Source organism: Lithobates pipiens, unplaced genomic scaffold (genome assembly GCF_037356315.1).
Source record: "Lithobates pipiens isolate NorthernLeopardFrog02 unplaced genomic scaffold, aLitPip1_a1.2 Scaffold_13, whole genome shotgun sequence".
Taxonomy (NCBI): Eukaryota; Metazoa; Chordata; class Amphibia; order Anura; family Ranidae; genus Lithobates; species Lithobates pipiens.
In genome coordinates, this window is record NW_027507718.1 from 511,027,172 (window position 1) to 511,055,048 (window position 27,877).

The following is a 27,877-nucleotide window of genomic DNA, read 5'->3' on the forward strand; positions in this document are numbered from 1 at the left end:
AAGTGGTTAATGACTGTTAGGATTTTACTGCAGAACAAATAACCTGCATTTGCAAGTCACATAAGGTACATTAATTTGAATGTTTGAACTTTGTGAAGTGGCAGTGGGTACATTTATTCAGTATTGGTAGAAATAGAGGGGTATTTACTAAAACTGGTGAGTGCAAAATCTGATGCAGCTCTGCATAGAAACCAATCAGCTTCTAGGTTTTATTGTCAAAGTTTAATTGAACAAGCTGAAGTTTAGAAGCTGATTGGCTGCCATGCACAGCTGCACCATGTTCTAGTTTTAGTAAATACCCCATCTGTACTTATAAAAAGAAAAAAAATTTGAAGAGCTATTTGTCCTATGAAACTGCAAGTACATTTATTATGTGGGAATCAGAACAAAGTCAAATAGTGTTAATCTCTTCCCACTCTTTTCTGCTGCTAGATGTCCTCAGTCTGATGTCCAGCATCATTCAACCCAGTTCCTCTGAGCCCAGGTCATCCTGAACTCACCCCAGCCTGTGATTGGATAGTGAAAGCAGAAGGAGCACTCTGCCATAATATATCCCCTATTTTGTAGACGCTAAAAAACTTTTGCGCAAAGCAATCAATATACGCTTATTGCGTTTTAGTTTTTTTACCTAAAATATGTAGAAGAATATATATTGGCATAAGCCAGGGATGCTCAACCTTTTGAAGAGCGAGGGCCACTTAAGCGACTTGGTAACCGGTCGCGGGCCACAATGCACGGAGCGGGTGGATGGCATGTCTGTGTCCACTCTGTATTTGGAGAGCGGACATGGACGCAGCCCACAATACTTTTTAGCGGATCGTATTGGAGGTAGAACACAAGTCAGTTTATGTCTGCCGCTACTTAGAGGTGAATGGAGGGTCCAATTGGTCGGACTGTCCACTGATGCACTGCGGTTTACCCGAACCACGTGTGCAACGCAGTGTATTATATTCTGCAGGTTTGGTGCACTTTCAGAAAGCTCACCAAACTCTCAGGTAATAATAGAAGTCTATGGCTCAGTGCCGGTAACCTGCAGGTAAATTGCACTGCACCTGCAGATCAGTTTGAAAGCAGCCCAGTAACCACTGCAGAAAAGATATGCCCATATATACACTGTGATCTTAGTAATAAACTGACCTTTAATAACTGTATTCTTTCTATTATCTCCCAGAGCAGGAGGTTGCGAGCCACATCAGAGGGCTCCGCAGGCCACGTGTGGCCTCCGGGCCACTGGTTGGGCACCCCTGGCGTAAGCTGATGAAGAAATTCATTTTTTTACATTTTTTGGGGTATATTTATTATAGCAAAAAGTATAAAATATTATTTATTTTTTTCAAAATTGATGAATGAATGAGTGACTTGTATAGCGCTACCATTGCGAACTGAATCACCTCGGGATGCTTTCTTGCCACTGGTGTCCATCTGCAGCTTTTTTTTTTATGTGGTCCTTTAACCTGTAGGGTCCCAACACACTTACAACATTGACATACACACACTATGGCCAATTTTTTTTTTGGACAGGGTCTAATTAACCTACCAGCATGTCTTTGGAGTGTGGGAGGAAACTGGAGTACCTGGAGGAAACCCACGCAGACACAGGAAGAACATGCAAACTCCAGGCAGATAGTGTCGTGGTTGGGATTTGAACCAGCAACCCTATTGCTGCTAGGTGAAAGTGCTAACCACTACACCACAGTGCTGCTCTTATTTTGTTTATAGCGCAAAAAATAAAAACCGCAGAGGTGTTCAAATACCACCAAAAGAAAGCTCTATTTGTGGGCAAAAAAAGATGTCAATTTTATTTGGACACGACCGCGTAATTGTCAGTTAAGTGCCGCAGTGCCATATCGCACAAAATGGCCTGGTCATTAAGGGGGGAAATCTTCCAGTCTGTAAGTGGTTAAAGCAGTATTAAACTTGTGTCTTCTACTTTTTACCTACAGGTAAGCTTATATTAACGCTTACCTGTAGGTAAAATGAATATGTCATAAACTTGCACGGTTTTTAGGAGAGTGCGCGTTTTAGTGAGCAGCAGCTTGTGATGTCACCAAAGCATGCGCTCTGAATGGATGGAATACTCATGCCGTTCCTTCTGTGACTCGCGCGCATGCGCAGGATTGACGTTGTGGCGGCTTGGCCATTCAAGCAGCTGGAGCCCTCGAACCTGGAAGGAAGACTGGGGAAGATGGAAGCCCTGTAAGCGGTGACAGCCCGCCAATGGAGGGCTTTGTTTTCAGGCAAGTCTCTCATAATGTGACATTATGACAGTATCTTGCAGGAGGACTTTTTTTTTCAGCTCTTTATGATTATCTACCAGTTTCCCAGTGAATTTTAACTTTATGAATTGAGAAATTGTAAAGTGATGAATAAGTGGATGAAAGGGTGACGAATTTTCACGTTTACCCCTTTTTAAAGACCCCTATATTTATACTATATCTTCATACATAATTACCTCCTCTGTTAATTTCTGTATCTGACGTTTTAGTTGTTCGATTTCTTCTGTGTTCTGCTTCTTTTCCTCCAGCAGTCTTCTGACCGTCTCCTCTAAATCTTCTGCAATGAAAAATAAAAGAATATTTTTTACAACACTTAGAGGGACATTTCCATTTATAAATCAACACTTCAGACGGTGTTCTCATCTGACAGAAAGACTCAAAAACTCGGTCTTAGTGCCCACAGCAATCAGCTCTTGCCGGCAATAAAAAATTTAGATTATGACTCAAATTTTTGCAATGTTGAGAAATTAAACATTCAATCCTAATTGCCTAGCTCGGATGCTACTAAAAAAAAAATATCTCGGCCAGACCCTTCTGGCTGCTGTGTAAAGTCTAGACAGTAGAGCAAGTTCATGTAAACTGCAAGTTCTTTCATATATCTTTATACAAGCATTGGTGTGAGTAATGCCACGTACACACAATCGATGGACCACAGTACGCCGGACAATTCGATCATGTGTGGGCTCCAGCGGACTTTTTCATCGTAAAGTCCGGTGGACTTAGAAAGTAGTTTTGACTCAAAGTTTGTACGCCGGACTTGGCTTTCAGCTGACAATCCGTTCGTCAGTGTGCTAGTCCGGCGGACTGAGAATGACGCATGCTCTGAAGCAAATACGAGAAGGAAACTATTGGCTACTGGCTATTGAACTTCCCTTTTCTAGTCCCGTCGTACGTGCTGTATGTCATCGCGTTAGAAATAGCCGGACTTTCGGAGTGTATGTGTGTGGCTGTTCGTTAGAAAGTCCGACAATTCGATCGTGTGTACGCGGCATAACAAAGGAAAGCAGATGAAGAGACAGAGAGAGGGATGTGAGAGGGATGTGGTTCTGGTCAACTTCCAGCTGCCTGGATGGTAGAGAATCAGCTAAGAGCCAAGGGGTGATCCCACGAGGAAGAATCCATCACTGGTGGGATCATCTCAGGTCATGATCAGAGACCAAAAAGATGCTCTACCAAGAAAATGTCTTGGGTATTAGCATAGGGTTGGGGGTGAAGCTCTGTTGCCTGTGTGCAGATATTAGAATGTGAAGTTATAAGTCCTAGAGTCTGAATGGAGTGCAAGAGCCCTGTCACCTGGTATAGATACCGTAGAGTGACCGACAGTCATGGGAGGATACCAAAAGATGCTCTACCAAGAGTGAGAAGAGGTCTTGGGTATTAGTGAATGATCAGGTGGGTGAAACTCTGTTGCCTGTGTGTAGATGCCAGAATGTGAAGTCATTAGTCCTGGAGTCTGAATGGAGTGCAAGGGTCGTGTCCCCCAGTATGGATACTGTAAGTCAGGGTTTCTCAGCCAGGGTTCCTAAGTTCTGAGTCCTAGAATCTGAATGGAGTGCAAGAGTCCTGCCATCTGATGTAGATACCGTACAGTGACCTTCAGCCATGGGAGAAAAGATGCTCTACCAAGGGTGAGAAGAGATCTTGTGCATTAGTGAAGGGTCAGGGGAGTGAAGCTCTGTTGGGTGTGAGCAAATGTCAGAATGTGAAGTCATTAGTCCTGGACTCTGAATGGAGTGCAAAGGCCCTGTCACCTGGTATGGATACTGTAGGTCAGGGTTTCTCAGCCAGGGTTCCATGGAATCCTAGGGTTCCTAAAGAGGTTGCTAGGGGTTCCATGAGTAATGAGCAGTTTCTGCCTCTCAGTTCCCTGTGACATCATTGTTCTTTTCAGCTATCTGTAAGGGGGTAATTCTTCCCAATGACTACAAGTGTAAGGAACATTCTTCCCACTGACCATCACACTAATGTATCGTGCATTGTAGATATATTAATATTTGGCAGGGGTTTCCTGCATCGATTTACTATACCAGGGGCTTTCCATTCTGATTTTATCTTACAATAGGAGGAGCCCGTGGACTTGGAGGTAGTTGTCTTTCTATGGAGCGGCCCCAGAACTGGAGGTGGTAGTCCCCCTATGGAGGGGCCCCTGAACTGGAAGTGGCCGTCTCTATATGGAGGAGCCCCTGGACTGAATGTGCCAGTCTCCCTATGAAGGGGCCCCTGGACTGGAGGTAGCAGTCTCTCTATAGAGGGTCTCGTTAACTGCTAGCAACCAATCAGTAAGTAGTAATAGTGTGCAGTAACCTTTAGCAACCAGTCAGTAAACAGTAGTGATCAGCTGTAATATCTAGCAACCAGTGAGTAATAATGTTGTGAGGTAACCTTTAGAAACCAATCAGTGAGTGGTAATGATGTGCGGCAACCTCTAGCAACCAATCAGTGATTGGTTAGAATGTGCATTTACATCTAGCAACCAATCAGTAATCAGTAATGATGTGCTATAACCTCTAGCAGCCAATCAGCAAGCAGAAATAATGTGCTTTAACCTCTAGCAACCAGTCAGTGAGCGGTAATGATTTGCTGTAACCTCTGGTAACCAATCACGATCGCTGCCTGATCTGCTACAGTAAACTGATTTTGAGTCTTCCTGCTAATCATTGAATGCAGGTTGGACAAAAATATGGAAAAGCTATATGATTTGCAGCTGTGAAAGTGACAAAATGTTTCATGGATCTGATGTAACATTCTTTTGCTTCCGCTGTGTGAGTGTGACGAGACACCCAGCTAACAGGTGGGAAGCCTCACTTTCATCATTCACTGTGTGCACTGCTACTAATACAGTCATGTTAGAGCTTACTGAGTTTCAAAGAGGGCAAATTGTTGGTGCCGCTTAGCTGGTGCCTCTGTGGCTGAAGTTGCCAGTTTATTTGCGGTGTAGCGTAGTCCAGTATCAAAGGTTATGACATCATATATTGGGGGGAGGGGGGGGGCAAGAAAATGTTTGTCCAATTAATATTATAGAAGGCCCTGGGAACAGTGGTGGGATGCCATGGAGGAACACATGCAATCCTGGACAGAAACCTCAGTCTAAGTACATGGAAGGAACTTTGAACCCAGCTCTGCACTTGCTGTCAATTATAGATAATTGAATACAATTCAAATTGAATTGTGTGTGGAAGACAAATTCAATTACAAGGCTATTAATACAGGGAACCTTAGCGCTGAGCTACCATACAGATATAGGAAATACCCAAATAACTAGGCTGCAACCATGTCAGTGTTCTGTCACCAAAAAATGAATATATATATATAATGATGCGCTCTGGTCAACTTCCTAATGAACAAATTACAGCAGAGAAAAAACAAGGATACCAGTTCTGGGACTGTTATGGGGAGATAGGTTGAACACCTTACTGTGCAAAAATGCAATATTGTGTGGAAAAAACAAAAAAATATATATAATAAAATATATATATAAAGTGCGAACAAATTTACATGCACTAACCAAAAGTGCGAAAGTATTTTTGTGCAAATAAGCAATAAAACAGATGTCACTAACGACAAAACTCCTTCATATCCAGTGAAAAGTGCTGTTGTGCTGATTGCTGTTCCACCTAGCACCTGAGTAGCAGACCTCACAATCCCAAGCTGGATAAGGTGGTAGGCGTTTCACAGACAAGCCACCTAGCTGGATTCTCTAAACGAAACTTCACTGGCTCCAGCTGACGCGTTTCATCATATGTCACATGACTTTATAAGTCATGTCTGTGACTTGTGACTTGTCTGTGAAACTTTTCAATGGATATGAAGGAGTTTTGTCGTTAGTGACATCTGTTATTGCTTATTTGCACAAAAATACTTAGGAATTTTCGCACTTTTGGTTAGTGCATGTAAATTTGTTCACACTTTATATATATATTTTATTATATATATTTTTTTGTTTTTTACACACAATATTGGATTTTTGCACATTAAGGTATTCAACCTATCTCCCCATAACAGTCCCAGAACTGGTATCCTCAATTACAAGGCTGCTAATCAATAAGCTTCAAGATGTGCATATAAAAGAATATATGGACAATAAATCTTAAGAAACATCCTGGAGGTATAAGCTTGGTAATATAAAATATATATATAGTCCGCGATTAGCACTGTTGGGAAAATCAAGGCTGCCTCTCAGAGCGGGCTGGGAATCCAGGCACTGCAAAAGAAGAGGTCAGGGGGAAATAGAGGGTCCAATCCACCAATAGTGTGATACGTTTTTATTGTGTGACAAAATGTACATCCAATCTTCCCAGCTGCTCACACTGACCTCTGCATGGATCGCTGTAGCAGACCTTTCATCTCCAGCTCCAGCCCCGCACGGATTCCCGACTGGTGATTGCTCTGGAGTTTGTTACATGCTTATTCCTTATAGATTTGTGAATGCATCTTTTTATTGGATTTACATTTTGTTACATAATAAAATCATATTACACTATAGTGGCGGATTGGCTCCTCTCTTTCCCCCTATCCTCTTCTTTTTAAGTACATGGAAGGTCACCTCATTGCTGGTCTGTGAAATTAAACCCACACAAATTTGGGAAGTACTCAAAAGTTCTAATGCCGCGTACACACGACCAGACTTTCCGGCAGACTAGGTCTGACGGAATCAGTCCGTCGGACAATCTGATCGTGTGTGGGCTAATCCGATAGTTTTTCATAAAAAAAAAAAAAATCAGATGGACCTAGAAATAGAACATGTTTCAAATCTGTCCAACAGACTCAATTCCTATCAGGAAAACTGTTCATCTGTATGCTGGTCCGATGGACCAAATATAACGCAAGGGCAGCTATTGGCTACTGGCTATTGAACTTCCTTTTTTAGTCCTGTCTTACATCATCACGTTCAAAACTAACGGACTTTCGATTGGACTTAGTCCATTCGTGTGTGAGCAAGTCCATTCGTTCGGAAAGGTCCGTCGGAACTCTGCCGAAAGTCCGTCAGGAAGACCGTTGTACCTAGTCTGCCAGAGAGTCCGGTCGTGTGCAGCATAAGAGAGCTTCCTGTTAGGAATCCAAATCAGTACTTCCTTGAAACAAGGTTTGCTTGCTAACCACCAATCATACCTTTAGGTTGATGGCCTTCTTTCCTTGTAGTGCTGGGTTCAGAGGTCACCTGCCCATGTTCTGGCTGGGGCAGCCTATCTTGGAGTAAATCACTTGGTGGCCCACTGTCCAGAATATTGCTTAGTGGCCTGACTTCCAGAATATCACTTAGTGGTTGATTTTCCAGTTGTTGGTTTGGTGGCTTGTCTTCTAGAAGATGGTGCAGTGGAGGGTCTTCCAGTAGATGGTTTGGTAGCTTGTCTTCTGGGAGGCGGTTTGATGTTGGGACAGATTGCTGACCGAGCTGCGCCAGTGTATTATCTTCTTTGTTGCCCTGCAGTAGAAGGGACGGTCATTTAAATTGTACTTACTGTTAACACTTAACAGCAATGTCTTATCATTTTTGTTACACTTAAAGTAAACCTGTTAAAATAAATATGTAGACTGTATGTAGCAATATGTATTGCTGACACCTTATACAAAAAAATCTAGCTGCCTGCTTGTCACTGACTTTGTCTTTGGTTCTTTTTGGTTGTATTTGGTATCCCTGCTTTGACTTATTGTTTGGAAATTTCGAAGGCAGGGAAGACACCCCAGTCTTCTTTGGCCTGACACAGATTCAGCTCTATCCAAGGAATTTAAAGACATCTGACCTGCTTGGGAGTTACTTGAAGAGGCACCTACACATTTTAGGTGATGTTTGGCTGGGCAAAAACATCAAACATTCCAGCCTTTAAAGGACTATTTTAAAACCAAGCAGGTAAACATTTGGTGTTTGAAGCAGATACAATGGGAAGACTCAAGTTCTTGTCTTGGGGATGGTAGATGGCCAATAGCAACTAGCTAGAAAAATGCAACCCATCCTTTTTTTGCTATACCAGGCCCAGCCAGGGGACATCGGGAAAGGCTTAAACGCATACAAATATGTCAAAGTTATCATATTAATGTTTTCTTATGGCTGCAAGTACCATAAAGAACCTTGTCATAACAAAAAAATTTAAGCTACAATTCTAGGAGGCATTTGAGAGGTATGACTGCATGTTAACTCCTAATATCCTAAATCAATCCCCTGCACACTGCTAGACCCCTTTTCTATACTTCTACCAATTTGTGCATGGAAACATGGATTCTGGAGTCATCTAAACTGCGGTCAGGAGTGTGTAATGTACAGGGGTCAGCAGTGTGTAACACAGATGGAAAGGGTCAGGAGAGTACAATGCACAGGTCAATAGACAGAGTATAGCCAAAAACTACCTCCCTCCCCAAGCCAAAATACACCCCCAGTACAGAACTCCTCCCCTTCCAGCAGTACATTTTCCCTCCCACAGCCCAGCTCTCCCCCACAGTACAGGGGTCAGGAGTGAGCAAAGTGCAGAGTACAGGGGTCAGGAGTATATAACATGCTAAGTACAGGGGTCAGGACTGTGTAACTGACAGAGCACAGGGGTCAGGAGTGTGCAAAGTACTGGAGTACAGGGGTCAGGAGTGTGTAATCTACAGAGTACAGGGTCAGGAGGTGCGTAACACAGACAGAAACAGTCAGAAGATTGTAATGCACAGGCCAATAGACAGAGTACAACAAAAAATGACTCCCTCTCCAAGCCAAAATTCACCCCCGGTACAAATCTCCTCCCCTCCGAGTAGTACATTTCCCTTCCACAGTCCAGCTCTTCCCCACAGTACAGCTCTCCCTCCCCAGAAGCTGCTCCTGCAATCTGTCTGTTCAGAGCATGGGGAATGCTCCTCTCCTGCTCCAGTCTCTTGGTGACCCAGCCAAGGGAGGGCTTTCCTTCCTCTGAACTGCCCTGGTCTGGTCCGATAAGTGTGTTTTATGAGAGCTGTACTGCAGGCGGAGGGAGAGTTATACTTGGAATGGGGAGAGCCGTAATGTGGGTGGAGGACTATACCGGGGGTGAAGGGGGCTGTACTGGTGGGAGAAGAGCTGTAGTGGGGGGGGGCTGTGCTGGAGGGGAACAGTAATGGGGGAGATATGTACTGGAAGGGGGCAGCTGTAATGGAAGGGGAAGAGCTGGACTGTGGAAGGGAAAATATACTACTCGGAGTGGAGGAGATTTGTACCGGGGGTGGATTTTGGCTTGGGGAGGGAGTCATTTTTTGTTATACTCTGTCTATTGACCTGTGCATTACACTCTTCTGATCGTTTCTGTCTGGGTTACGCACCTCCTGACCCTGTACTCTGTACATTACACACTCCTCACCCCTGTACTTCTGTACATTGCTCACTCCTGACCCATGTACTCTGTTAGTTACACAGGCTTGACCCCCTGTACTCAGCATGTTATATACTCCTGACCCCTGTACTCTGCACTTTGCTCACTCCTGACCCCTGTACTGTGGGGGAGAGCTGGACTGTGGGAGGGAAAATGTACTGCTGGAAATGGAGTACTGGGGGTGGATTTTGGCTTGGGGAGGGAGGTAGTTTTTTGCTGTACTCTGTCTATTGACCTGTGCATTGTACTCTCCTGACCCTTGCCATCTGTGTTACACACCTCCTGACCCCTGTACTCCATACGTTACACACTGCTGACCCCTGTACATTACACACTCCTGACCCCCGTTCTCTGTACATTACACTCTCCCGACTAGGGTTACACTGATACCGATACTAGTATTGATGCCGATACGGAGCATTTGCACAAGTACTTGTACTCATGCAAATGCTCCAATGCTTAATTCGATACCCGGGGTAGGCCGGTACAGCCGGCCCTGTTGTAGCAGGCCCAGAGTCCTCAGTGTAGGGAGTAGACTAGGAGACTGGGTCAGACCCATTTTGGTAGTGGAAAGCTTCCTGAGGTTGCAGAGCAGTGTTTGCAGAGTGAGGATATGTCCACCAGCGAAGGGCCCCTGTGCAATGCACAGATGTTCATCTGGGGGGGATGTGTTCACTCTGCAAAGACATTATCGGTTATGGGGGGATTTACGCTTGTGTCGCTTTGTGTGTCTGATCAACATTTGGGGAGACTATGGCGTGTCTCTGCAGATAATCGCCCATCCTCAGAAATGGTAGCCTCTTGCCTCTGAGTTGTTCTCTGAACAACGCAGAATAAGGATTCACACCAATGGTAAAAATTTATTTTTATGGTCGGGGACAGCGTCCATGATTTCAAGGCCAGTCATGCGGCTTTCTTTGTCTAGGTGAAGATGATGGCCAGACACGCCCATAAGACTCCCCTAGTCATTGTTCATTGGTTGAGATTTGTATAACTCCTCCTGTTTGCCTGTGCTTGATTGGCTGAGTTGTAAAGCAACCAAGCTCTATTGTTATATAAATAAAGATTGCTCCCATGATCAGACAGTCGAGCTGGGGAGCTAAGGATGTAAGGATGGTGGTCATGTCTGTGTTACTTGGGAATATACAGGAAACAGGGTCGTACTATGATGTATTATACTAAAAGGCTGAAAGTGACATGGATTACACGCAGCGTATAGTTGAATTTCCACCACACTCCCGTGGCTCTCTGGTGTTTTATTGAAAGCAACACAGGGAGAATGAATTTACCTTTGATACACTATATACTTGGCACTTTATCTTTGAAGATAGCGCAGCACTACCTATTGTATTATACACAGGGTGCTTGAAACTGCCCCCACCGCCTCACTGATCATCCCTGACTGCCCCCTGTGTCCTCTTCCGGCTCCCCGGGTCCGTCTCCAGCTCCTTGGATCCTCTACCGGCTCTCAGTGTCCTCCCCTGGCTCCCGGTGTCCTCCTCCAGCTCTCCGGGTCCTCCTTCAGTCCCCCCCCCTCCCCAGACCCAGATCTGTCAGGATGGAGAGCGGAGGAGTGAGCCGGTAAATATGTAATTTACCAGCTCCTTCCTTTTCTGAATGAACAGAGCCAGTGATCGCAGTGATCAAACTGTGTTTACGATAATTCTGTTTATGAATGCAGAGGGCCCTCTGTCTCTTGTCCATTCATCTCCAGTGCAGCTGATGCTGCAGAGAAAGGGACTGGGGAATCTGTGTCCTCGATCCCTTTCCCTGTCTCAAAAGGGAGATGTCAGGGGTTTGTTTAAATCCCTGATATCTCACCAAAGCCCCCCCCCCCCCCCCATTAGGGCTGATAAAAAAAAGAAAAAAAAAAAGAAAGAAAGAATTCTAATAAATATTTAAAGGTTAAATTGTAAAAATAATAAAAAAATAAAATAAAACACTGACACCGTCCACTCCTCCCTTCCCCATCACCCAAAAAAAGAAAGCATTGTAAAAAAAAAATATATATATATATATATATATATATATATATATATATATATATATATATATATAAATATATAAATTGTAAATAAATAAATAAAATAGTAGAAAAAAAATTGAAAAACGACTGACACCGTCCACACCTCATCAGTGCCCATTAGTGTCACCTATCAGTTCCTATCAGTGCTGCATATTAGTGCCTCCTCATCAGTGCCCTTCAGTGCTACCTCATCGGTGCCCTTCTGTGCCGCCTCATCAGTGCCCATCAGTGCCACCTATCAGTGCCCATCAGTGCTGCATATTAGTGCCACCTTAATCAGTGCTCTTCAGTGCCATTTCATCAGCGCTGTCTCATCAGTGCCCTCCAGTGCTATATATTAGTGCCACTGTCACATGACATTAAAAAAAGTATCGGTAATTAGTATCGGTGCAACCCTACTCCTCACCCCTGTACTCTGTACATTACACACTCCTGGCCCCTGTGCTCTGTTAGTTATGCTGTCCTGGCCCCTGTACTCTGTACGTTATGCTCTCAGGACCCCTGTAATCTGTAGATTAAGCACTCCTGACCCCTGTAACCTGCACATTACACACTCTTGACCCTTGTACTCTGTACACCACACAGTTCCTTGTAGCCCCTGTACTCTGTAATTGCACACGTCTGACAGCTGTACTCTGTATGCTACACATTCGTACCCCCTGTATTCTGTACGTTCCACACTCCTGGCCCTTGTACTCTGTACATTACACAATCCTGACCCCTGTGCTCTGTTAGTTATGTGGTCCTGGCCCCTGTTCTCTATATGTTACACACTCCTGTCCCCTATACGCTGTAGATTAAGCAACTCCTAAACCCTTGTACTCTGTACCCTACACACTCCTCTGTAGCCCATGTGCTTTGTTAGTTACATATTGCTGACAGCTGTACTCTGTATGCTGCACATTTATTCCTGTACTATGTACATTACACACTCCTGACCCCTGTACTCTGTACAATATGCCCTCCTGACCACTGCACTCTGTACGGTATACACTCCTGACGTCTGTAGTATGTTACATATTCCTGACCCCTGCACTCTGTACAATACACACCCCTGCACTCTGTGTGTGTTACGCACTCCTGACTATTGACCCTGTGAGGGCGTGTGAATATAGCCTAAGGTTATTTTGTTTTAGCCCACCTCCTAGAACAATCAAACACTGGATCGTTCATCAGCTTTTCTAAGTGTGGGGAGGAATGACAATTTCAATTATTTAGAAAAAAAAAAGTGTCTACTGCTCTGGTGTTACTGTGTTCAGTCACCATGTACCTGCACGCCCTCAGCGTCCTCTTCTTCCAGGAGAACAGCCTTATTTTGGAACTCCGCTTCCAGCATTTCCAGCTCATCCAGCAGCTTCTGAGAGACTGTAAGAAAAGCAAGAGAAAACTAAAATATTAAAAAAGGATTGAATCACTTGTTTTTAAAGCCTAAGTACAGCCAAGAATCAAAAACCAGAACAAGGAACATATTGTAACTTACAGTGAGTGGGATGTGTCCCTTGTGCTGATTCCTCTGCTGTTAGTAGTAATCCTCCTTTGTCCTGCAAGCCACCCCCTCCCCCCACTGACTTCTGTGATTGGTGGATCTGGACAGAAAGGGTGGGCATTGGTTGTATAAACCCCCGGAAGATTATGACGGTGGGGAGGTCATGGACGGAGGAAGATTTTCACTAACAGAAGAGGAATCAGCACAAAGGACACATCCTACCAACTGTAAGTTAAATCCCTTGTACTCATTTTTATGTTTTATAATTTAGGCTTTAAATCACATGTGAAGAAAATACACAGTATTGGAAAATATTAAGAAATAACTTAAAGGATAACTCAGATTTCGTGGCGAATTAAAAAAAAATATAGCGTATAAAATTGCAACTTAAAGCTGACCTCCACCCTGAAGTGGAAGTTCCGCTCATCTGACCCCTCCCCCCTCCGGTGCCACAATCGGCACCTTTCAGGGGGGAGGGGGGTGCAGATACCTGGATAATCCAGGTATCTGCACCCACTTCCGGGACAAGCTCGCCGCAGCCCACCGCAGATGCCCCGCCTTCCTGTTGTGTTCTGGGAAACACACAGTTCCCAGGACACAGCGGGGACCAGTAGAGACGCGCAGCGCAACTCGCGCATGCGCAGTAGTGAATCGGGCAGTGAAGCCGCAATGCTTCACTTCCCGATTCCCTGACAGAGGATGGCGGCGGGAGCAGCAGAGAGCTGAGCGATTGCTCGTTATCTGCCGCCGACATCGCTGGACCCTGGGACAGGTAAGTGTCAATTTATTAAAAGTCAGCAGCTGCAATATTTGTAGCTGCTGGCTTTTAATATTTTTTTTTAAAGGTGCAGCTCCTCTTTAAGTCATATTGTTATTGAATGGTATTAAAAATGAGCTTTCAATCTGCAGCTCTGTCATTTGAAAATGCAATACGTTCAGAACGCCCCGCTGAAAATGTCATTTCCTGCTTGTGTGATTGGCTTACTGATTTTCCCAGAAGTCTGGAAAAAGATACAAGTCAGATTTTTGGCATCCCCTGCAACATAAATGTTATTTTTGGTGAGATACTCCCAAAGGGAATTAGGTCTAAAGGAGGCAGACCCTTCAACTTTCCTCATTAGAGCCTTGCAGGTGCGGCATCTGATTGATAATTATAAAACTACTCCCATGCACAATCACTTTGGGCATGGACACAGACAAACAAACAGCTATTCCTTCAGAATGATGGCACATACACACGATCCGAAGATCGTAGACTTTTTTCCCTTAATAGTCGCAAGTAGAAATTGAATAGGTTACTAAAGTCAAGAAAATTCTCGTACGACAGAAAATAAAAAAAATCGGAAGTGATGTCATCTGTTGTAATGTATTTGTATTGTATTTTCAGACGACAACTGTACTGAATAAACGAAAATCGTACGGTCTGGTATCGTACGAGGAAAATTATTGTGATTGTCCGGTCTAATAATATCGGATGAATTGTTGTGATCGGCTCTCGAAAAAGCTCTGTACTAACGATCCGATTATCGTGCGATCGTATCGAAAGCGGTATTTTTCAGCCGATTTTCAGATCGTGTGTACGAGGCCATAACAAAATGTAGGAATCTGCAACAAAGTTTGGTCAAATCCCTGCAATGTAAATAGATAACCCAGAGGGGAGGGTTTTTTCCTCAACAAAAGTGGAGTTACTCTTTAACCACACTTCGTTACTTTAAACCACTTCCCATCCAGGCCAATTCTGACATTTTTTTGCTAGAAAATTACATTGAACCCCCAAGCATTATATATGTTTTTTTTTTGTTTGTTTTTTGTTTTTTTAGCAAAGACACTAGAACAGCCTTTCTCAACCTTTTCAACACAGAGGAACCCTTGAAATAGTTCTCCAGTCTCGGGGAACCCCTGCTAAAAATGAGAAATCTACAATTCATGATACATTAGTGTGATGGTCAGTGGGATGAATGGTCCTTACACTTGTGGTCATTGGGAAGAATTACCTCCTTACAGATAGCTGAAAAGATCAATGGTGTCAGTGGGAACTTATCTGAGAGGCAGAAATTGCTCAATGCTGAAGGAACCCCTAGCAACCTCTGGAGGAACCCTAGGTTTCCACGGAACCTTGGTTGAGAATCACTGCTCTAGAGAATACAATGGCAGTCGTTGCAACTTTTTATCTCGTACTGTATTTGCGCAGCAATTTTCCGAACATTTTTTTTTTTTTGGAAAAAAACTGTTTCATGCTTAAAAAAACAAAAAAAAACATAAAAGTTAGCCCAATCTTTTGGCATAATGTGAAAGATGAAGTTATGCCAAGTAAATAGATACCTAACATGTCACGTTTCAAAATTTCACACGCTCGTGGAATGGAGCCAAACTTCAGTACTTAAAAAGCTCCATAGGCAGCGCTTTAAAATCTTTTACTGGTTACGTGTTTTGAGTTACAGAGGAGGTCTAGGGCTAGAATTATTTCTCCCGATCTAACGGCGATACCTCATATGTGTGGTTTGAACACCGTTTTAATATGTGGGCAGGACTTACGTATGTAGCTGCAGGCATCATTCAGATATACCCCCCCGCAAAGTCAAGGACATCCCTGGACAAAGTGGTTAACTGACAATTGCACAATTGCACAGACATGCAACGCTGTACATAAATGAAATTTATGTCATTTTTTTCTTTTGGTGATATTTGATCACCACATATTTTATTTTTTATTTTTTGTGCTACAGTATAAACAAAAAGACCAGGCCTTCTCATCCAACATCAGTGCCTGACCTCACAAATGCTCTTCTGGAAGAATGGTTAAACATCCCCATAGACACACTCCTAAACCTTGTGGACAGCCTTCCCAGAAGAGTTGACGCTATTATAGTTGCAAAGGGTGGGCCAAGTCAATATTTAACCCTACGGACAAAGACTGGGATGCCATTAAAGTTCATGTGTGTGTAAAGGCAGGCGTCCAAATACTTTTGGTAATAAAGTGTATCTTAAGTATACTTTGCTTTAACGCCTGAGACTTTACATGCTTACAAAGCCTTATCTTTCTCACTGCAGATGTGATATCATGCATTTGAATATATTTGCAATGCTGGAGCTAAACATTAACAAGTGTGGCACCTGAACCATTGGGAAGGTGAATGGACATTACTATTATGTTTGCTGAGTGGTTATCCCTGCGAGGGAGGGAGCACCTGTTAACGTGAGTGACACTAATCAACAAATCTACACGCCTTTAAAACCTCCTCTGTACCAGGACTGTCCCAAAAACTAGTCAAAGACATTACACCACAAATGCCTGGGTGAGGGAGGTGACATGAACCACCTTTTGCTTTAATTCCAGCCTTTAGTCTGCTGGGATTTGTCTCTACTAACTTTGCACATCTAGACTTTGCAATATTTGCCCGCTCTTCTTTGCAGAACTGCTCAAGTTCAGTGACATTTGATGGTGACCGTTTGTGGACTGCAGTCTTCAAGTCATTCCACAGATTTTCAAGGGGGTTTAAGTCTGGGCTCTAACTAGGTCATGCGAGGACATTCACCTTTTTCTCCTTCAACCACTCTGTGCTCATTTTTGCTGTGTACTTTGGGTCATTGTCGTGTTGGAAGCTTAACCTTCTTCCCATTGACAACTTTCTGGCAGACAGCAGTAGGTTTTCCTCAACAATTTGATAGTATTTTGCCCCATACATTTTTCCTTCTATCCTGACAAGTGCCCCAGTCCCTGCTGCAGAGAAACACCCCCACAGCAGGATATTTTCACCTCCATGTTTTGTTGTAGGAATGGTGTTATTTGGATGGTGAGCTGTACTGGATTTCAGCCAGACATATCATTTGGTGTTGAGGCCAAATAATTCAATTTTAGTCTCATCTGACCATAACACCTTGTGGCTTCAGAATCTTCAAGGTGTCTTCAAGGTGATCAGATGAAATTAAAATTAAATTGTCTGGTAGAAATCCAATTCAGCTCACCATCCAAATAACACCATTCGCCAAATGTAAAACACATCTTTTTTATTTTTCAGAACAACCTTTTACAACCTGTCACTGACTTGGGGCTGCAGGAGAACCATTGCCTGGAAAATTCTGAATTTTACTGTGTTTTCAAATTATCCAGAAGGATCTGATAACTAGTTGACTTTTATGCCCATCCAGTCTTCCATCTACCCTAGCCTGGGTACTCCATCAGTGCTTCACCGAGTCCTAGCCACATTCCCGTGGAACTGTATAGCGGCTAGGGCCAGTAGGAATGCCCGCTAACTTTACTAGGAGGTGCTTTGAAGACCAATTGTCTTGCCACGCTTGGGAACCTTGGAATTTCAGAGTTACATCTCACAGGGGTTTGGTAACCACAGCTTTGGAACCTTTGCCTGATTAGTCTACGAATGACACTAGGTACCTTTAGCCATCTGTCACTCTGGCCCCCTCCATGGCATTACTACTGGCTAAGGCCAGTAGGAATGCCCGCTAACTTTACTAGGAGTTGCTTTGAAGGCCAATTGTCTTGCCACACTTGGGAACCTTGGAATTTCAGAGTTACATCTCACAGGGGTTTGGTAAACACAGCTATGGAACCATTGCCCGATTAGTCTACGAATGACACTAGGTACCTTTAGCCATCTGTTACTCTGGCCCCCTCCATGGCATTCCTACTGGATAAGGCCAGTAGGAATGCCCGCTAACTTTACTAGGAGTTGCTTTGACGGCCAATCGTCTTGCCACGCCACTCTTTTAGGACTATGTTCTCTTCTTGGTGGGACATGGGCCGGACTGGTTGCTGAGAGGGAGATTGCTTAGGAACCTTGGAATTTCAGAGTTACATCTCACAGGGGTTTGGTAACCACAGCTATGGAACCATTGCCCAATTAGTCTACGAATGACAATGGGTACCTTTAGCCACCTGTCGCTCCAGCCCCCTCCATGGCATTCCTACTGGATAAGGCCAGTAGGAATGCCCGCTAACTTTACTAGGAGTTGCTTTGAAGGCCAATCGTCTTGCCACGCCACTCTTTTAGGACTATGTTCTCTTCTTGGTGGGACATGGGCCGGACTGGTTGCTGAGAGGGAGCTTGCTTAGGAACCTTAGAATTTCAGAGTTACATCTCACAGGGGTTTGGTAACCACAGCTATGGAACCATTGCCCGATTAGTCTACGAATGACAGCAGGTACCTTTAGCCACCTGTCACTCTGGCCCCCTCCATGGCATTCCTACTGGCTAAGGCCAGTAGGAATGCCCGCTAACTTTACTAGGAGTTGCTTTGAAGGCCAATCGCCTTGCCACTCCACTCTTTTAGGACTATGTTCTCTTCTTGGTGGGACATGGGCCGGACTGGTTGCTGAGAGGGAGATTGCTTAGGAACTTTGGAATTTCAGAGTTACATCTCACAGGGGTTTGGTAACCACAGCTATGGAACCATTGCCCGATTAGTCTACGAATGACAATGGGTACCTTTAGCCACCTGTCACTCCGGCCCCCTCCATGGAACATGTCACTTTCTGGATCATATTATCTGGGGGTCCAGGGCTATCAAATGGTATCCTGGGATTGCTGCTGCTCCCTCTGGATCACCCCAAAAGAAAAACCATTGTAACATATAGCTTCCTATGTATAATGTATTTCTATATGGGACTGTCTGAGATGGGCATTATCTGTAATAAAGCTCTTATGTGATGGTTTTCTATATAAATTGAGTGTGTTTCTCTAATAAAGCAGTTCTTGTTTGATCCAAAAACTGGTGTTGTCTAGTTCTTTGGGGTATCTACAGCTATAGTCACTTGCCTCATGTCACAGAGCTTGGGAAGCAGCTTCCTGGTGGAGATACCCAGTCAGGTGTCCGGAGTCCATCACACAACTTATCCATAAGGCCGCGTACACACGGGCGGACTGTTCGCTCAACTTTGTCCGCTGAACAGTGTTTCAGCGGACAGTCCGCTCGTGTGTGGGCTTCAGCGGACAGTTTCAGCGGACAGTCTGACGAACAAAGTTTTTCGGAATTCCCGTTAGACTGTCCGCTGAAACTTGGTTTGAGCGTACAGTCCAATCGTGTGTAGGCTTGTTCGTCAAACTAAGTCTCGCGCATGCTCAGAAAGAATTTATACGCCGAAGGTTGCATTGCAGTGTATAGGACGTCGTTTTTCTAGTCCCGTCGTACGTGCCATTCACGTCATCGCGCACGGTTTCAGCGGACTGTTCGTTCATCGTGTGTAGTCAAGTCTGTTCATGTTAATTTTGAGCGGACTGTTTGTCAAACTGTTTGACGAACAAAGTTGAGCGAACAGTCCACCCGTGTGTACGCGGCCTAACATTAAATGACTACAAGGACTCTCCCACCTCTCCTCTTCTTCTTCTCCTCTATGCTCTTTTAAGGACCATTCACAGACTTTTTGGGGAGAGCTTCTCTTCAGCTTCATCTACTCAAGAATTCTTTATCCCAGACCATTGGCAGTGCTGGGCTGGAGGGAGTAGCAGGAAAGTGAATAACAGCAGCTACAGCGATGCACCATCAATAATAAAACACAACCTAAAATATAATACTGAGCCCAGACCTACCTGTCCTACCAGACCTACAAGCTGCCAGTTTGTGCTGTGGCTTGTTTGTTTTTATGGATGATGACACTCATCTGCAGCCGCTGTCATTCAAGCAAAAGCTGACGGCTATTACTTTATTCCTCTGCCTGTAGTAGTGGGGGGTTGGGGCTCTGTAGTCTTTCTTTTTCTTACAAGATAGTGGAAAGGAGGCCAGAGCTGCAGATGTATGCCCATCTCCTCTGTATTCCCTGTATGCCAATCCTCCTCGCCTCTCTGTCCCTTTCAATCACACCTAATTAAAAATCTGTCTTTTTGCTTGCAGCATGTTTGGGCAACAGTGTGGGGGGGAAGGGGCAAGCTGTCAACCACACTAGTTCAGCAGCGTGGCCATGGATCAGAACAGGTTCAGGGCAAGGATGCCAAACTGTACCCCCAATCCTGATGTTACATATACATAGTAAGGTTGAATAAAGACACCAGTCCATACAGTTAAATCTGTGTGGGTGGGTGGGTGTGTATGTGTATTTATGTCTCTACTACTTCCCATATCCCTGTATATTTTGGTCAATAAGATGCCCATCTAAAAGTTTTTTTAAACTATCAAAACTTCCAACCAACACCGCCGATTATAGAAGGGAGTTCCACATCCTTACTGTTCTAACAGTAATAAAAAGAAAAACCCTATGCAGTTTAAGGTTAAACTGCTTCTAGTCCAACCTCATTGAGTGGCCACATGTCTTCTTGAGCGACTTGAGGCTGAACAGTTTCCTCCCTATGCTGGGATTACGATTTATGGGTACATAAAAAGTGTTCTACTGGGTATAGCAATGCATAGTATTTATTTGAAACAGGCAAAGGTATGTAGGTGAAGGCCTACATGTATGTGCAAAGACAATAAAGAGTGCAAATTAAAAGTATACAGGATGCAAACTATATGAGCATAAATCAAAGATACAGCTATAGCAATGCTGACGCGTTTCAAGTGTTGACTCTTCTTCAGGGAATAGTGATCAGCATATATATATATATATATATACATCCTGTTGTGTATCTTAGCAATTGTGATGGTGCATCCAAAACGTAAAAACAGGAGGTCCTTGGTGCTGAAAAGCACAAAGGTGGGGGAAGTCACTGCTTGACACCGGAGGCCCAACCCGGGACTTAAGGCGAAGTCCGACAAGCCCCCCCCACACACACCAAGCGGGGGATCCCCAACAAAGGGCATCAAGGGGAGTCCCCCCCCTGAAAGGGACACCGAAGGGCCAAATGTAGAGAGCTGGTATGGGGCCGTAATGGTGTGCTGAAGGTGGAAAAAAAGGTACGGTCAAGTTAGCAGGGGTCGTAAACCGTGCTGGTGTATTGAAGAGGGATTATAGACTGCTGGAAAAGGTCTGTAGTGACACAAGGCAGGAAATCAAAACAGTACCTGAGGCGTGGTTCCAATAAGGGCACAGGTATATAAGGCAGTATGAATGGGTCAACTGAGAGGGCAGAAAGTGCTCACTTCCATTGTTAGGGACCCCAGATACCTGAGGTCTGGGTTGCAGCAGTAGTCCAAGGAGGTGATCCATGCGGCAGGTATGCTGGGATTTCGATTTAGATATTTGTATATGGCTATCATATCTCCTCTTAAGCGTCTCTTCTCCAGGGAGAACACATTTTATGTTTTGCAGCTGTTCCTTATATCTGAGGTCCTCCAGCCCCCTTATAATCTCTCTTGACTCTCTCCAGTTCCAGCACATCCTTCCTGAGGAATGGTGACCAGAACCAGATGACATACTCAAGATGCGTTTAAACCAGGGTTTTGTAGAGTTGTAGAATTATAGTTTTATCTCCAGAGTAGAAACCTTTTTAATGCATGTATGCACCCTTGATTGTCTTTCACAGCTGTGATCTATAATACTAGCACTACAGCGCCGCTTCTGCCTGTCTGACAGTTGCATGGTGCAACAGCAAGAAAAAAAATGTTGGGTGGTGAGCCAGCTCCTGGAGTCCTAGAACCTGGTGCAGACTGCACACCATTGGTGCAGACAATGGACCTCACTACTGGAGACATCACTACTCCTCTGCTCAGTGTCCCTCCTCCTTTCAGGTAGGGCCACCCCCAAGCAGCAGAGCAAGTCAGTAAAGGATGGAAGGGGCAATTCAATGTACTCTACCAGCTGCTGCCTCATGGTGTCCCCCCAACACACTACGTCCAGGGCAGCTGCCCTTCCTGCTCTCCTTCCAATAGTCCCATATACATATTTTCCAGCACATCCTGGATCTTCAAAGTCCAAACAGTTCTTTATTGAACAGAGAACACATCACAGCAAGGAAGTGCAACCTTTTCTGAGCCGCGCAGGTCCCCTTCATCATCACATGCCTGTGTGGCTTCAAAACTATTGCATTTCCTTGCTGTCATGTGTTCTCTCTTCAATAAAGAATCATTCAGACTTTGAAGATCCGTGGTGTGCTGGCAAAAAATGTCACTGTTCTGTGCATGTTCCAGTCTGCAGCCGGTTGTTGCTGCAGCACCCTATTTCGGGAACATGTGCAATGGGAATATTGACGATTGCTTCCAATAGTCCCGTTCCTACATCCACCATCAGATGCTCTTTTGGTTGAATGGACACAGATTCCCAGAGACGTACCAAAACCTTCCCAGAAGAGTGAAGGCTGCTATAGCCAAAAAGGGAGCCCAACTTCATACTAATGCTCTTGGTTTTGAAATGGGACATCCAACTAACTCATGTACTGTAGGTGTGATCGTTAGGTGTCCACAAACTGTTATCCACATAGCGGACGTATGTGATTTTTCTATAACACTTACAGATAATTAGCTGAAATCACAGAAGGAAGTTTAAAAGAATAAAGCATGCATAAAATATATTTCTAACGTGCAGGAAGACATTGTCAGCATTGTAAACTGTTTTTATTGCAGAAAAGCAGAAGTGAAACTTTCACACAAATTTTACAATTTTGCCTGTAATAAATGTCATTTTAAAAGGACCATAATGGAAAATAGTCTGGATTAACCAGGGGTAAGTCAGCAAGCTTTTTTTGTCATGTGGTGAATTTTTATGTCATCTAAATACATACTTACTGCTCTCACTATAACGTTCACAGTGATACCTCACATGTATGGTATAAACACTGTTCACACATGTGTGCATAACCTATGAATGCGTTCCGGTCCTCGGCCTGCTCTAGGATAACTTGGTGACCTGGTTGCATGGGAGAGTCTGGAGAGGAGCCGGTCCACGGCGGGATCAACCCTTTAGGATTGCCTTAGGATTAAACATTGGCAGCTGAAAAAAAAAACAGGTTTATGGCATACAGCTGCAGCCATAACCCCGGTAAAACCACTTGAAGCTGATCACGTACATGTACATGATTCAGCAGCAAGTGATTAAATCTGCCATTCTCAACCAACTAAAGCCCATCCAAGCCTAATGCCGCGTACACACGACCGGACTTTCCGGCAGACTAGGTCAGATGGAATCAGTCCATCGGACATTCCGATCATGTGTGGGCTAATCTAATCGTTTTTCATTTAAAAATCCGATAGACCTAGAAATAGAACATGTTTCAAATCTTGCCGACAGACTCAATTCCTATCGGGAAAACCGTTTGTCTGTATGCTGGTCCGACGGACCAAATACGACACAAGGGATGTTATTGGCTACTGGCTATTGAACATCCTTTTTTAGTCCTCTCTTACGTCATCATGTTCAAAATGAACGGACTAGTCTGTTTGTGTGTGGGCAAGTCCGTTCGTTCGGAAGTCCATCGGAATTCCGCCGAAAGTCCGTCGGGAAGACCGTCGGACCTAGCCTGCCGGAAAGTCCGGTCGTGTGTACGCGGCATAAAAACAGTGAGCAGTATTACAGTAATCTCTAGTAACCAATCAACAAGCAGAAATCATATGCTGTAACCTCTAGCAACTAATCAGTGAGCCTTAATGTGTGCTGTAATCTCTAGCAACCAGTCAGTAAGCGGTAATGATATGCTGTTACCTCGGGCAACCAATCGCAATTACTACCTGATCTGATACAGTAAACTGATTTTAAGTCTAGCTGCTATTTATTGTATGTCTGAGAGCAGGTGAAGAGCGAAATTGCATGGGGGGGGGGGGGGGGGTTTGCCCAGGGTCCAATTAATATTAAAGATGGCCCTGAGTGGGATGAATGCTCCTTACTTGTGGTCATTGGGAAGAATTATCCCCTTACAGATAGCTGAAAAGACCAATGGTGTCAGTGAGACGGAAATTTCCCAATGCTCAAGGAACGCCTAGCATCCTCTGGAGGAACCCTAGGGTTCCAGGGAACTCTGGCTGAGAAACCCTGCCTTAGATTATAAGCAACTTGAGGGCAGGGACTGATGTGCAAGTACAATATATGTGTAAAGAATTGCTTACATTTCCAGCACTATATAAATACCAATGATAAATAAATTGAAATAAATAAATCTGCGGTGAGGTGGAAAGCTCTGTTGTGTGGCTTAAAGGGCCAACAGCGAAGACTGCAGGTGTCTGGGTGTATCCAGCCTACAACCCTACAAATAATACAGCATATCAGACACTGGCTATTTATTGTATTAATGTTTTGTACAATTCTACTTAAATCCAGTATTTTAGTTTTGGCTGTTTGCAGGAAAGCAGAATCGCTGGTTCCATTTCTCAAAGACTCCAATGCAGTGATCTCCCCAGCTGAATTATAAAGCTGCCAGACACATGCAGCCATTACAAAGCCAGGCAATGGTGTCACGTTCCCTGTTGGAAGATCCACATTATACAATAAACAGGATTACAACACTGATATGTGACACCAAAATTATGGGCTTGAGGGAGGAAGCAGAAAATTAAACTACTACGTGGAAATCTCAGAACTAGAGTCTTAAAGAAATAGATAAACCTTTAGCTGCATGACCCAGCTAATAGCATAGCGCTAAAATGTCCCTAATTTGAAGGGAATTTGGCTCCCTCTTTTGGAGCCGAATCGCTCTTTGTTACCTGTGCATCACTCTATCGCCAGGTCTTTCCTTCTGTACAAGGTGGGCAATATATAACCAATCAACGTGGTAGCCAATCTGTGGCCATTCACAAGGGCATCTAATACGCTGCATTTAGATGCATACAGAAAAAGCGTGACCCAGAGATAAGACAATAAGCAAAGGGTCAGCATGACTATTGGAGGAACAAGTCAGAGAAGGGTTGAAGAACTCTGTAGCTAGTGTGGCAGGGGTGTAACTTACCTGATTGGTGTCTGAGGGGTCAGATGGTCAGGGTGGAGCCGCAAGGGTTGTTTGGTGCAAGGGTTGTTTGGTGCAAGGGTTGATGGGTAGTCATTCTGGAAAGCTCAGCTGAAGTGAAGAGTTTCCCTACCTCCTGTATTCTGGGTTTAGGGTGTATTTTGGGTGAGGGACATTTTTTTGTGTTTCGTGTTTTTTCGAACACAATAAAAAAAAAACGTTGCATTTTTGTCGCAGCAGCTTGCGGGTCAGGTGGGTCTTTGGGGGGGTCAACGATTACACAGATTGTTAAAGAATTGGGGGCTCATCTAGGGTATGGTGCTCCCACCTGGTTGGTTGATGGTTGTTCTCCCAGGATCTAGGTCCCCTAGGGGAAAGTCTAAAATGTTGCATCGTCTTTGACCTGGATGGGGCGCAGCTGAGGACATGGTCGCTTGTAGTCATAAAATGTGCCTTAAAGGGGTTGTAAAGGTAAATGTTTTTTTTATGCATTAAGGTGAAAAAACATCTGACAGTGCCTGCCCCAGCCCCCCCCCCGTTTTACTTACCTCACCCCTCGAAAGTCCAGCGCTCATCCCCCGACATCCTTTCCACCGTTCAGCCTGGCCGCTGATTGGCTGGAGTGGATGGATGGAAGCAGCGCAGCCATTGGCTCGCGCTGCTGTCAATCACATCCACTGACACGGAGCGCTGGAGGGCGGGGCCGTGTGATACAGCGAGCAGCTATAGCCCCCGGCTGTATTACGGGAGCGTGCCCGCAGATGCTTCTCACCATGCGAGGGAGCTCACATGAACGTGAGAAGCACCTGCTGGAGGAAGCCGAGACAGCCGCCGAGGGACCCCAGAAGAGCAGGTTTCGGGGCCACTCTGTGCAAAACAAGCTGCACAGTGGAGGTAAGTATAACATGCTTGTTATTTAAAAAAAAAAAAAAAAATCACTTTACAGTCCCTTTAAGGACACCCAAAGACCCTCTCCTGGTTGCATTTTTTATTTGGTATTGTTAAAACTGTTTATGTTTCTGTTATTTATTAATTTGTTAATAAAATGGCTGCTGTGGCCGTTTAAACCCACGTTACACAGTTTTGTGTCTTTATTATAAGTTCGAGGACGGAAGGTTGACAAATCCTCTAGTCATGCAATGAAAATATGCACTATGTTTAGAGGCCTAAAAAAAGTAGGACATAGCTCTTTTGGGGCCTTACATATCTGCAAATTTTACCCGAGTATGCAGGGATGTCAAAGTAATGCACTACCAGCCTGCCCTCATTTATGCACCTACTCTCAAGAATTAAAGTATAAATAGATGATAGAATTATACATATATTCAATAGTACTTTCAATAAAATCAATTTTAAACAGTAAGAAAACATTTCAAAATTCAAAGACTAATCAACACAAATGGCACAGTACAGGGGGGAAAGCAGAAGGGAAAAGGACGGGGGGTGGCAGAAGGGTACAATAAAGGGGGGAAGCAGAAGGGCATAGTATGGGGGGGTCGGAAGGGTACAATACAGGGGGCATCAAGAGGGTACAATTCTGGGATCAGGAGGGCACAGTACAGGTTCTGAGATGTTTCCCAGGACGCGGCCATCCCAGGACAGTTTAGTAAAAAACATGAATGTCCTGGCAGCTCCAGGACAGTTGGCGAGTATGATGTAATGCAAGATAGTCAAGGGGCCCCCATGCACCTGGGGCTCAGGGGCACCCATACATTAAGACAGCCCTGTGTGCATGCATGTAAAGGAACACATGCATACACAAAGGAAATAATATAAAGAATTGTACGCAACTAAACACAAGTACGTATTTTATGCAGGATCTTATGCTAGCTCTGCCAGCAAGAACCTGCAATCTGTGCAGAAAATTTGCATTTGAATTGCTCAGTGGTCAAGTAGTGTGTCTGTATGCTAAGTGCTCACCCCCTTGTTTATCCAGAGATTGTCTCTTGCACTTAGCAGAGCCCTACATTCCCACAAAGCATGCCTCTGTTTTTTCCTTCAAACTAAGCTTGCCTGCTTGGGACTACTGTCTACTCCATGTGACGTTCCTGTGGTTCCAACATTTCAGCACTTCCAAAGCAGTGGCTGATTGGTAAATTTTTTCCCAGGGGGCAATACAACCAAGAGGTCTATGGTGCATTGGCTCGGCCCTCCCTCCTGCTCACCCCCATCCCAGGCTGAAGCTCCTCTCCAGGTACTCTTTGCTCACCGGGTGGGACAAGCTGAACAGCACCTGCTGCATCAACTCTGGGTTCCCAAACTGGTTACAAGGGGGCGGCCGGGGTCTTCAGGGGGGAGCCAGGGCAGCTTGATCAGGGCTGGCCAGGGGAGGAGAGTCTCTGAAGGGGAATGAAGCCGGCCTCTAATTGGATATGGATATTGGATATTGGATATACACCATCAATGCCGAGGGGCAGCCTGTGCCTTGCCCTCAAACCACACTCGATAGGACACCAGCTTGGACTTCTTTGTCCTGTTCACCAGGAAGCCTTTAGGCATGTTTGCAGCGGAAGCAGTGTGGCATTTTTACAGGACATCAAAACGTCCCAGGGAGCAGTTGCCCCCCCTTCCCCCCCCATCCCCTGGCCTAGTCCACTTCTGTTTCAGAGTCTCTTGTCTCTGTATTTCTGTGATCCCACCACTCCAGTGTTATCCAAGACTCTCACTCCTGTGTTCCAGTAATCCCAGTGCTCCCAGATACTGTCTACACTCGGCTACACCCTGTTGTTTCTACTCTACCCCTCACTCCAGTGCTCCCTGCCTGTTTGGATGAGACAGAGGGCTGCTACCTAGGAGCTGTCCTGCAGCAAAGTCCATCACCCCTTGCAAATTGCTCTAACAAATACCAGGTTGCCCCTTAGACTCTGAGCCTTTGCGCTTCTTAGGGCTTTCACCTCAATAAAACATACAGGCACTCTCCTGTTCCTCCTAAATCCCTGGAGCATCCAGTGTCACCTCAGCTCCTATTTTATTGTCCCTCTGTTACTCCACCAGTCCCTATGGCACATTGGATT

The 27,877-nt window shown here is 44.6% G+C and overlaps 1 protein-coding gene across 3 annotated transcripts in view; it reads right to left on the reverse strand.

Annotated features, from left to right (window-relative positions):
* The window catches only part of LOC143975588 (shootin-1-like), a 94,682-nt gene that overhangs the window by 34,410 nt on the left and 32,395 nt on the right, over positions 1–27,877 (reverse strand). For all 3 annotated transcript variants that reach the window (XR_013272399.1, XM_077478055.1, XM_077478056.1), the window contains exons 4-6: positions 12,892–12,986; positions 7,386–7,698; positions 2,453–2,553 (exon numbers count right to left, since the gene is read on the reverse strand). Coding sequence is in view for 2 of the 3 variants with exons in the window: in XM_077478055.1 (XP_077334181.1) it covers positions 2,453–2,553; positions 7,386–7,698; positions 12,892–12,986 (509 nt within the window). In the remaining variant the exon portion in view is untranslated. The remainder of the gene's footprint in view (positions 1–2,452; positions 2,554–7,385; positions 7,699–12,891; positions 12,987–27,877) is intronic.